The sequence below is a fragment of the Zonotrichia leucophrys genome, chromosome 1 (assembly GCF_028769735.1).
Source record: "Zonotrichia leucophrys gambelii isolate GWCS_2022_RI chromosome 1, RI_Zleu_2.0, whole genome shotgun sequence".
NCBI lineage: Eukaryota > Metazoa > Chordata > Aves > Passeriformes > Passerellidae > Zonotrichia > Zonotrichia leucophrys.
This window is the reverse complement of record NC_088169.1, coordinates 60,453,357-60,465,707: the sequence shown is the minus strand read 5'-3', so window position 1 is coordinate 60,465,707 and position 12,351 is coordinate 60,453,357. Positions and strand designations below refer to the sequence as shown.

Here is a 12,351-nt window from a genome sequence, read left to right as displayed (position 1 = left end):
GTTACAAGCTCCTCCTTTCTTGTACTTGGCTAGCAATTTAAGCTTTGCCAATGCATGCATCACTAAAATGCCTTAGCAGATTTCATTTCAGTTTTATACAAACATATGTCAGAATCTGGAGTGGTAATGACCACTGTGCCTTAAATAGTGTAACTCTTTCCATTCTAACCCTGCCTACTTCTACATAGTATGTTCAGTCATTTTTAACTTCCCCAAACTATCATGTCTTTGCCTGAAAATTTCCTTTAATGGAACTCTATTTTGAAAGCTTATGTAGACACATAGCAATTATGAGAAGCAACAAATATTGCACAGCATTCAATGATAGAAACTAGTTTGCTTTGTCCATGCATATTCTAGAACAGAATAATATATTTATATATATATCCATATCAAAACTTAAATATATTGACCTGTGCATACATATGTGTGTTGCACATATCAGGAATATACATTAATGAATAGTTCACTTTAAAAATAGGTTTAAGTCCCCAGGATCTCGTGAGAGAAACAAATTTGCCAGATTTTACAACAGTTGTGGGGAAAAAAAATTGCTGAGATGTTTTACTAAAGATGGATATACAGTACATAAATTTAATTGCAGAATGAAAATAATGGAAAATACGAATACTGAAGACAGATACCCTGTAGCACCCTTCAGTCTGTTCTGTGAACACTACCAGGTGCCCAGACCTTGAGGACGATAGCTGTGCACTTCCTCGCTAGTGACACTTTTCATATCACTGCAGTTGCAGAGTACATTACAAACTACAGTGCATTTTGAAGCTGTGCAGAGTCACACAATCCTAATGTATATAAAGGATCTCCACTGGGGTAAACTTTGCTACCATGGCATTTTCCTGAGAACTTCTGGAGCATTAAAAAAATTGTGTTTCCTTAACCAGAAAGGAATGAACCACTACTTAGCTGAGTAAATTGGGAACCATTACAAGGAAAAACAGATCACATTGCAAAGAATGATGCTTGTGCATTTGAACACTGGTATCACTCACAGCACTTTACATTTAGGTGAATTAACAAGCTAGGGTAAACTGAGAGAAATGCACACCAGAAACAAACAGGAAGTGACTGCTGGGACTTGGCACTGTCAAATGTCACCATATGGAAAAGGTTAGAAACTTTTTGAAGGCTCAGTTCCTAAATGGATGGTGTGAAGGCAAATAAAACCACGTTGGGGAATTTAATTAGTTTACTTTTATTACTCCATAATGATTTAAGATCTCAAAAAAATACATGTTAATAACTCAGATAAGAAAATTCAAGTAACAACTCTTGCCATTTAACTAAACAACACTGTACCATCTCCACTAATTATAACACAGTCTTGCTTCACAGTATCTGCCATGTTACAGCAATTTCATTACTAACAAAAACCACTGGGGGTGAAGGAGAGGAAGAAAGCTTTATCCCACACACCTTACAAGTGTATTTATCTTACTCAATACACCACATTTTCTTGCATTTCCTGAATTGTACTTTCTGCTCCAGAATGTCTGCTTCATGCAAAAATAAACACAGGCCAGAAACTTAATGCAGATTTGAGAGCAAACCACATATCCAACAGAGGTTTTGCATTAACTGGATGTGGAGCCATTAAAATAGAAAGCTAGGTCAGTGATAAAAGTGCTACTCTTCATATGCAGTTTTTTATAGAGTACTCAAGACAAGAGTGGGAGCTGTAACTGTGCTCATCTAACAACTATACTTCCAAGTATCCAGGGATCTTTTCATTTATTAATCTTCTGCTGATCCTCAAGGTGAGGAGAATTCAAAGAGAAAAAGTGTGAGCTCTAATTTGAACTTCCCCTTCTCGACACATTTCTGCTATAAAGAACAGAAGAAAGGCCATCTTTTTAAGGAATGTGCTTTGCACTACAGCAATTAGCTTTAAAGCAACTAGAAGCCAGCTGATGACAGGCAGTTTTCAGGCTGTAGCCCCAAGAACTGAAGTCATCTGTTTAAGGAAGGCACTGACTCTGCCTGTCTTAACCAACATCTTAAAAATGAAGAAGCCAAATTTAACACACACATGGAGAACTTTCCATTACTTCAATCTCCAATGTAACCCTGCTTGTAACCCAGCATCATCATATATACTACTTCCAAACTGTCTGACTACAGTTTTCCAAAGTTATCGAAAATCCAAAATGTATATTCTTAAAATGTTTGTTGGTTTTGTTGTTTTTTTTTTTACCAAGCCATGTTTTATGAGATAAATATTCAGGTGATTCAAAATGGGGAGGAAGAATAAGTAGACATTACAAAACCAAAAGCTGTTTCCATTAGGGATTTTGGCTTAAACATGCTCAAACTTCACAAGGTACTTGTCACCTATTTATTGACTAGTGTTTCCTCCATGGAACAGAAACTCCCCAGATGCAAAAGCTTCCAGGATGACATTTAAAGATACTGGCTTTAATCTCACAGAAATCCTAATCAGTTTTGGTCCTGATTTCCCCTAAAGGTACCTACTGCTACAGTGCAACTCTACAGCCAAGTATGCGGCTTTAGCAATCAGCTCCTAGTGACAAACAACATGCTGGCCTAAAGAATAGTCCTTCAGTCCTTTACACCACTACTTGTTCCCTCCTCCTCAAGTTGGCAGACACAAACACATGTTGATCTTCAAGTTTTCTGTTTGGGGTAATTAATAATGGCCACATTTTGACAAAGATATGCTTTAAAGTATTGTAAAAATTTAAGATATAGATATGCATAAACTAAAATTGCACCCGTAACAGAAGTTACAATGATGTTCAGCCGCATCACCAATCTGTTTTTCTTAGCAACTGACTGTAAAAGTAGTTTGAAATCAAGCTAACAGCTTGCCAAGGAAGTTGCTATCCAGTGAGGGTAAGCTATGGCAAAACTGGACAATAATCTTCTAAATAGAACTGTGAATCAATCATTAGCATATCACAAACAAGCAATAAACTTTGGTGTAATTACATCTGCCAATACATTACTCTTGCTTTTCATCTTCTCATTCTCTTATTCACCCCCTGCCCTCAGTTAAATAATTAATTGGTTTTATTTAGGAAGAAAAGAGCAAAGAGTAAAAACTGCCTTTGAGAGCTACAGATGTTAGAAGTTTTTAGGCTTCTGTTTGTGAAAGGGGTTTGTTCTTGTACGTATATTTCCTAAATCTTGTTATACACACATTAAAAAAAATCCACTCCTGAGTGATTCTGTCTGCAAAGTATCACCATATGGTAGCTTTCACAAATGATCAACTGTACCAAAACATCTAAAAATAACATCTTCCTTAAGTAAAACAAAAACAATTACCAGCGGAGACTTTTGGGTATAGTTCTGAGCTAAGGAATCGATACCACGAGCTGAAATGCTTCAAGTAAGTAAATAAGCAACCTCTGGAGAAAAACAGCACAGTCCTAAATGGCCCACAAGCATCAATGATAAATGTAATATACATGCTTTGGGTTCTTTCAAAAGTCTATTCTTAGATGTAAGACAAGCCCAATCCATTTAATTAAAACCTTAGCTTACAAACACATCCACCAAGTAAGTGAAGCTTAACAAATCTAATTTGAATGAAAGGGACTAGCTGGGTAAAAGAGCAGCTCCCTGATGTTCCTTGCTCTAGTGGTTTCATGTAACCACTGATCACCAACTACTACAACAGCAAACATACAACACCCTTAAACTAAATGGGAGTTGTCTGTCTAAATATAGCTACTTTTAAATAATGCATTGTGAGTTATAAAATAAAGTGCTACTGAATTATTTAACATGGGTCTCATCTTTAACAATGATATATCACTTTTAATTAAATTGAAAAGAAGATGTTTATATGTGGAGTTGCATATTATTGTAAGTTGCAACCAGTAAAGCAACATTTTAACTCCAATTATGTCAGCAGTCAGTTTTTCCTATATATATCTGATTCACAGAAATAGAACTGGGACTCAAGCTAAGATAAGCAAAGCAAGACTTGCAGAGCTGTCTTAGATCTTCAGGCAATCCCAGTTCAGCATTCATTCACAACCTTCAGACACGGAATATCCCACCCATCTGTAACAGTTGGCAAGGGACCTCAATCTCACCAACCTGTATCGATAACATTCATAATAGGCACGTTTTCCTTATGCAAGTATCAACCTCTTTGAGAGCAAACACTCAAATGCACTTAATACCACTACAGCTAATAAAGGCATCGTGCTCTTTTAAAACGTCCAGAAAACACAAAAGGGTGTTAAAGGTGAAAGTTTGTGTAGAACTACGTTTCCAACACAATGCAACAGTTGTATATTATTTACTATAGTAACCTTTCAGCCCGGCCTAACATGTGTAAATGCAAAATTAACATTTAGCAACAAAATGGAATGACACATCTTGTTTAGAAGCTTTCAGGAAAAAACTGCTTTCCACCTCACATAACAGAGTAACACTACTGTTTAACAATCACTGTTTAAAGGTGGCTGCCTTTTGCACGTAGTGCATGGAGCAAAAGCCCAAGGGAAGAAAGCACCAACCAGACAGGACTTCACTAACTACTAACTTTAATGGGTGCTCTGTAGAGGAAACACCACCACATGACCTATTGTGTAGAAATCAAACCCTAAGTGTGATCAGTTCAGGCCTGCATGGAGTCACTTTGCCCCTCAAAACACACTCTTCCAAGAAAAGCCCTGATCTTCATGCCACTGCATCAATAAGCTCTCCCCAAGGTGGGTTTGTGCAGACTGTGGACCACGCTTTGTAGAAAGTTCTACACAGCAAGTCTGTTTCATTATGTTTATGCTTTCAAATGCCTGCCTGTTGATTTTACAAGGGGGGAAAAAACTAAACAAACACACCATCCATGAAAAAAGTTAATTCCACCGGGACAACTTCGGCAGACCGAGGCAGCCAAAAAAATTGCATTAACCTAAAATTTTGACAGCTGCTTTACGCATCCAGTGGCACGAGCGAGGATGTATAGAAGTTTACTTCTCTTTCCGCGAGGTGCCTTTCAAAGTGGAAGCCGCCTTTCCCTCCTTGGCGGCACTCCCGAAGAGGAGCCCGACGTGCCACCGCGGGCTCGGTGCCTGCCGCTCTGGCGGGGCGCACGGCAGCGGTGCCCGGGACCGGCGGAGAACTAAAACGGGTGGGCGGCGGGTATGGAAAGTGGCGAGGAAGGGCTCGCTGAGCCGGCCCACCCGCGCCGCAGGGTGGCAGGGCGGGATCCCCGCGGCAGCGGTGCCCGCCGCCGAGGAAGAGGAGCCGGAGGGAAGGAGGGAGGGAGGGAGGCAGCCCGCCGCTTCCCCCACACCCAGGACGCCCGGCAGGGCAGGGCGGCTGCCGGGGCAGGCAGCTTCCCCTCCGGCCAAGCGGAGCGCCGCAGCCCCGGGGGGCTCTTCCTGCCAGCCGGGGACAGATGTGGACGCAACAGCTGGACGGGGAGGAGGGGAGAGGAAAGGAAGGAAGAGGCACGGTTGTCTCACAAACCTCCCCCCCCAACCCCCCGCCGCCGCTCCCGGGGATGCGGGCGGGATGCAGCGGCCGTCCCCAGCTTCGGGTTAGCCCCGCTTGGGGATGGGGATGGAGGAACCGGCCGTGAAGGCGGCGGGGCTGGCCGGCTCCTGCCCGCCTTACCTTGCTGCGGATCTGGCCCGAGGTGGACACTTTCCGGATGAGTTTCTGGGGGCCCTCGTGCTCCCCTTCGCTGTCCGACGACTCGTCCGCCGGCCCTGCCGCCGCCGCCGGGGCTTGGGGCTGGGGCTGCAGCGGGATCCCGGCGCCGCTCATCCCCGACTCGGCCCCGGCCATCTTCCCGGACTCCTACCGAGAGAAAGCACACGAGCCCGGCTCAGCCAGGGCAGCCGCTGCCGCTCCCCTCCCCGGGGAGGAGGAGGAGGAGGAGGCGGCGCGGGAGGGTGGGGAAAGAGGCGGCGCGGGGGGGCGGGACGGGGGCGGTGGCGGCCGCGGCTCTGGCGGAGCGGAGCGGGGCCGCCCGCCCGGCCGCCATCTTCCGCCGCCCCCTCCCACAGACAGCGGCCGCGGGCCATGCCACCCGCCCCCGCCCGCTCCTAGCGACCGGGGCACGGCCACCCGCCGGCGGGCGGAGCTGGGCGGACGGGCTCGGCCTCCTGCGCCCCGGCCGACCGGGAGCGGCCCGGGGCGGCCGCCGGCTGCAGGGGGCGCCGGTGCCCGGCGGGCCGCCCCCGGCAGGAGGGTGCCTGCCCGCAGGTGAGCGCCGGGGCCAGTCCGGCCGGAGAAACAAGCGACGGGCAGCGGGGAGGGCGCCCGGCGCCCCCGCACCTGTGAGTGTCCTGCAGTGTCCCGGCTGGCCGGGAGGTGGGCCCGGCACCGAAGCGAGCACCGCCCGCCCCGCCGGGCACCGCCGTGCGCGCTGTGCCGCCCGGGGACACTCGGAGGGCGGCGATGCCGAGTTCCCAGCGCAAGCAGGGCGAAAGCGGGCGGGTGCCGTGCCAAGCCCTTGCCCCGTCCCGGCCGAGGGCTGTGCCGCTCTCCCCTGGGAGCGCAGGATGTCTCTTCGGCACTTGGACGGACGGCATGTGATGCGGTGGGCTCCTTATCTGTACGCTATTCCTCCAGCCAGTCAACCCCGTGGTAACTATCCCTCAGCGCCAAAGCCTTGGACAGCTTTAGTAAATGCATCTATTGCTTTCCAGTGATTCTCTCATAATAGCTTAATTTTCTTGTTATTCTGTTCATTTTTGTCTTTGTGAAAGAGCAGCCCTTACTTCTGGGGAAAGAAAGGGTCAGTTTTCCTTTTTCATCTCAGATCTGGCAGCTCACACAATCTCGAAATGTCACCACATGTTCTGAATTGTGGGACTTTGAAATTATTGTGGCTTGTATGTAGTCAGTGTTCAAAATAAGTGTTTAAATCACAGCAATACTAAATAAAACACACAAATCCTAGCCGCATGGGCCGGATTAAGCATAAGAAAGCAATCAATGCTTGTGGCTTCTATATTCCCACAATTCTATTTATATTTCCAGAAAGGGAACTAACATCTCTTAACATGCTAATATAATGCCGCAGTACCTAAATACGAAGCATTTAATGAGGAAAAGTAAACAACTGTACAACCTATTCTACACTCCTGACACCTTGCCCCAGTCTGAATTTCAAATAGTCCAGAGTTGTTATAGTCCAGCCCATTTCTTTTATTGGGGTTTTTATTTCTAGTAGTGTAGGGGAAAGCAATATTTTCATGAAGCCTTGGAGTTCTTGTGGCTTAGTTCTGTGTTACTGCAGCAGGTATTTCAAATACACTTCTAGTACCCACCTCCACACAGGACCAATTGTGGAGGTTATATTTTAAAAAATCACAAAAGTAACATTTAAAAATTCAAAATATCTATTTTGAGGATTCAGAAGTTCTATTTTAAAGGCATTTTGATCAATTTACCTACACGCTCTATCAAAATATTAATAAGGCCTAAATCCTATCATTAATACTTCATCTCAAAATGATTGTGAAAATAAGGACTAATTCTGTCTTATCTCACTCTTCACCTGAGAAGGAGTTCTCCATTTTTTCGAAACATGGGATCAAACTTGACCAGGTGCAAGTATGCATTGCTCTTAGTAGGTAAGTTTAGGGCACTGTGTCTTTCCACCCTCCTTTCTTCCTCTTCACTAAATGAATTTTGGGAATAGCAGATTATGCCAGAACATGTCTCACTGCAATTCCTTAATTCTTAGGAAGGTAAATGTCACTTGAATATTGCAAGGGGACAACAAGATATATTTTCCCAACATATTGCACATAATAGTAACTGTGATTTGAGAAACACTTGGTGCTGACAGAACACAAGCAAGACTGGCTACATTTAATTCAACTGAATTAAATAGTGCTGGCTGAACAATAGTAGTTAATGTAAGAATAAATACAAGTCTTCAACTTCTGTTCATTTTCAGAGCTTAACTATGAGCACTAGTAGCTGCACCATGCAGAGGGCACCATGCATCTTCACCTGGGCTACCTCAGTGTGCCCTTCCTCACTCCTGACTATCCAAACACAGAAGTGTGGTTACCAGGAAAGAAAGCATTAGCCTTTCACTTCCAAGCAAGTCTCTTTCATCATGTCTTGGTAAACTTCAGAGTGCTATGAAAGAAACAAAACGTACTAGGAATGTTCTCTCAGGTTACTTAATGTGAAGATTTTAGTAGCAATAACCTAAGTCTGCAAATGATAGGAAATGTCCCATGAGAACACTTCAACAAGAATATGAGAACATGGTTTCTGTGAAGCACATAGTGGACTCTGTGAAGTTACAGGCTCTAACGTCTCCGGTTGTTTAATGCGTACAGAGTTCTCCAAAATGAGAAACCAAGTGTCAAGCATTGTTGAAAATACAAAAGTTGCTCATGTTAGCATAGAAATTTTTTCTACAAGTATATACGTTGCCGAGGCACAAAGACAGTTTTAAAGATATCACTATTTCCACTTGTTCTTCTTTTCAAAGGTATTAATAGATAATCAGGGTCCAGTTCCAGCCATTACCCAGATAAAGCTGCCTAAGGTGGCAATGAAGTTCATCTCAAAAAGGATTTGCAACTTGACTTCTATCCCTTCATGTCACAGCTGGCTTTCTCCCAGGTGGTCCATGTCAGACTCAATATGTGAAATATTGGATAGCACCTTTCAGCCCAGTGACCACAGCTACAAATACTCTGGCACAAGTGGTACCACTGCACTTCTGCAAGTTGGGCTCTTGAACAATGTGGGACTCTATGCAGCTATTAAAAACGCATACAGTATTTGCACATGCTCTGTCTTTCACTTAACAGTTTCACACTTCTTAGCAATAACCTTAAATTTCCTAACTGAAGCAAGGGAGTAAAAAGCATAAAGGTTGGCATTTAAAGAAAGATACTCAAACAACAAAAAACAGCTCTGCTAACATAATTTGTGCTACGGCAATTAATATCAGCTGATAAACTGCCCTTTATGCAATACAGACATATTTACACTGTGATATTGTATACATTTAATATACACATATACACTGTGAGAACATTTTGACTCAACCACATTGAGTCCCAATAGGACATGTGTCACTAAAATGCATATGCAGTATAGAAAAAAATCTAAATACACTTTGCACTCTAGCTGCACTGAAGATTATAGTTTACAATACAGATTACTGCACTATTTGATTTCAGCTCTAAAACTCATTCTCTTTGTAACAAGCATTTTCACATTTTGGTGGTTAGTGATAGCTATGGTTTTTGACTGGGCTTCCCACTCTGAACAAGTTTATTTCAGACCTGCCTGTCTGAACTCCCTCTGCAGATCAAATTAGTGATACTATTCTTTCTTGACTTCCTTACTTAGCAAAGAGGAAGCCAAAATATATCAACATGTGTCCATACCACTGTTAAAGAAAGTAATTGCATCACTTGTGGCTAGTTTGGGGTTAGCCAAGGGAATTCTGTAACCTGTAGGCTACAAAATTAAGGAAACTACTAAACTGTGTTGTATGCTTCAAAATAAAAAGGTCCAAACCACAGCAGGTAATAAAAGTAAACAGATGCTTTGTGAATGTGTTAGAACTTATATATGCATTTCAAAAGTAAGGTGAAGCCAAGACTCAGGTCTCATATAAAATATGAAAATTGTGTCCAGAGCTTTGTGAGTCATGTGTTATGCACATTTTTACTACAATGCCACCAAAGCCCCCTTGCAAGAATGCAGGGTGTGCCTTACATTTTAAGTCACGTTTGCTTAGTTCCATCATGGGATCTTACACAACTCTTACTGGGTTCAGGAAGAGCTTTTCCATTAAAAAGTGTGGTGTGAGTAAAGAAAAGGTCTTTATAGAAATTTGAAGTAGTACACAAACAAGTCCAACCCTGACTGGCAGAAGGACTTCTTGCTTCATTTAAAGTCCATAACTTATTTCTCAGAATAGCTATAGGAACAGCATTTCCCAATAATCAGAAATTTGCATAGGTTATTAACTTGCACAGATTCAAAACCTCCAAAAATAGTTTTCCCTATCTTACTACTCTTTGTTTCAAGTTTTAAGAGCAGGGGAGAGAGTATACTATGTTTTCCCTTTCATCATTCAGGTCTTCACCTGAATCTCCCTTTGCCCCCATTATCATAAAAAGCCTGCTTATGAGCAGATGGAAAGAACAATGTGGCTCTTGCCACAAAGACCATGTATTTTACCAGCAGGTTACCAGGTAAAGGATTGAGTGGATTAGCTGAAATTAGAGTCTTGTAAAGGAAATCGGTGCAGTGGTTAACCTTAAAACTGCATTCATGGATGTACTCTTTAACAAATGCAGCAATGAAATGATAAACATGACCCAAATCCTGGCCCTTACTGGGGGAGGGGGAAATGGAGAAAAAAAAAGAGATGTGCTCCTTGTTTATCTAAGCCATGCACACAGAAGGAAACGGGTTTCGATGCTTCAGCCAGGACTCTGCATTTCTAAGCGGAGAGGGGCTGCAATCCATCTGCCTCCCGAGTTTCAGCTGAGTTTTGGATGACGGCAGCAATTTAAATGTCACTGTTTAATAGGATAACGCATTCGCAGGAATTGACTTCGCTGCCTTCCTCCCACGATGTCTTCATCTCTCCGGGCAAAAATCTCGGGTTTCCCTTGCCTGATCCTTTCAATGTCAGCTCCATGTTACCGGAACACACATACAACTGTTTTCCCTATCACAGCTGCATCTCCGGCAACAGTTTCGGGGCTTGAGGACTGCAGAGGGCAGCGAAGGGGGATGTTCAACTTAACAACAAATATTAGGACAGTAAAAATATATTTGTGAGGGCTGCAAATCCTAACAAGGAAGGGAGTGAACTTAGTTCATTGTGGGTATCTCCAGGGCTCCGCTGCTGCTTTCCTGAGGGTGCGCACACCAAGCCACGCAGAGAATGGGTCTCCCCCGTTTTCTCTTTAAAACTGGGTTTACAAGTAAAACCTGGACCAACACAACGAGTTAGCAAAACATGGTACAGCCATCTAAAGGGGAGCTTGGCAGTGGCACAGGTCCATGCTTCATGTTGCCTCACCAAGTTCAGGGCCAGAGGCAGCCTAGCCTTGACCTCTTAGATAGCCTGAAATCTCCCAAGCAGCTACCCAAAGCCTATTTTTAGCCCTCGCTGCCTGATGTGTGTGTGTGTTTGCACAATGGAGAAAAGCCCAGGAGCGGGACCAGACTGCCCTGAAAAGGGAAATCTGATTTTATCGCCTGCTGAGGATGCCGGTGACATGATTTCCTTTGGCTGGAAGGAGGGTCTTCCAGTTCCTTAAACAAACCGCAAAGGCACCTCACCGCAGCTTTCCTCCTGGCCAGTTTCAGCGCTCCCCTCCCTTCCTAGCTGCCCAAAGGCACGCACTTTCCCCACACGGCGGGGTGACAGCAGAGCACCCCCAGCCCCGTCCCGCTTTGCCGCTGCGATGGGAACAATTCCCAGCCCTGCTCCAGTAGAAGAAAGGGGGGAAAGTGTGCGTCTCTTTCTGAAAGCTGCCTCCCAACGCTGCTTTCGCTGTGCTAAGAGGAGTTTAACGGTGTCAACATCCAACCCACCCCCCCTCGGCAAAGTTGAAGGCAAGGCTCTCGGTGCTAATCCCAGGCTTTCCACCCGGGCAGTGAAACTCAGAAAGGGCAATGAACTCCCCGTCTCCCAGAGGGACGAGCTCGTCAGCAAATGGCCAGACACGGCGGGGGCGAAAGGCTCCCACCCCGCCGCTCCCCGCGGGGAGGGGACGAGCGCCGGCGGTAGGGCTCTGGCGTGGAGCGGGGTCGGAAGAAGGGAAGGGGGGGCTGGAGGGCACAGATAAGGATGATAGCCCGACCCCCCGGCTGAACAATACAGGCAGGAAAAAGGGTAGGAAATGCCTGTGCAACGGCAAGGCACGCATGTACCTACCAGCTCCTCCCAGGCGGGGCTGCGGGCGCTATAGGAAGGGTACCCATGCTCCTCCATCACCCCGCAGCAGGTCCCCAACCTCCGCGGGGAGAGCGCCGACGGGCAGCGGAGCTGGGTCCGCCGGGCTGCGCCTCCCTCCCGCCGCTGCCGCTGCTCCGGCTGGCAGCGCTTCCCCGGCGCCGCTCGTCCTCCCCCCACCCCGGCCCCGCTCCTCCCTTTTCTCCCCCGGCTATGTCCAGGCCCCCTCCTCCCTCCCCGCCCGGCTCCTTTCCCTCCCACGGCCACCGGGCTCAGCCCCGGCTCCCGGGGGAGCCGGCCTGCAGCTGCCGCGCCGCTCACATCATCGCTGCCCCCCGCCCGCCGCGCTGTCCCGGCCGCCCGCACGCCCGGCCCCCTCCCGCCCGGCAAGCCCGGCGGATCACGGGCAAATCGCCTTGGGCGTAAGCCGGTTTAGGGCCGCT

General features: G+C 46.0%; 1 protein-coding gene across 1 annotated transcript in view; it reads right to left on the bottom strand.

The window, feature by feature from the left end:
* The window catches only part of DGKH (diacylglycerol kinase eta), a 156,888-nt gene extending 144,840 nt beyond the window's left edge, over window positions 1-12,048 (bottom strand). Inside the window, exons 1-2 of the mRNA XM_064714207.1 lie at window positions 11,891-12,048; window positions 5,617-5,802 (exon numbers count right to left, since the gene is read on the bottom strand). Coding sequence (XP_064570277.1) covers window positions 5,617-5,802; window positions 11,891-11,947 — 243 coding nt within the window. The 5' untranslated portion in view covers window positions 11,948-12,048. The remainder of the gene's footprint in view (window positions 1-5,616; window positions 5,803-11,890) is intronic.
* Window positions 12,049-12,351: the final 303 nt, after the last annotated feature.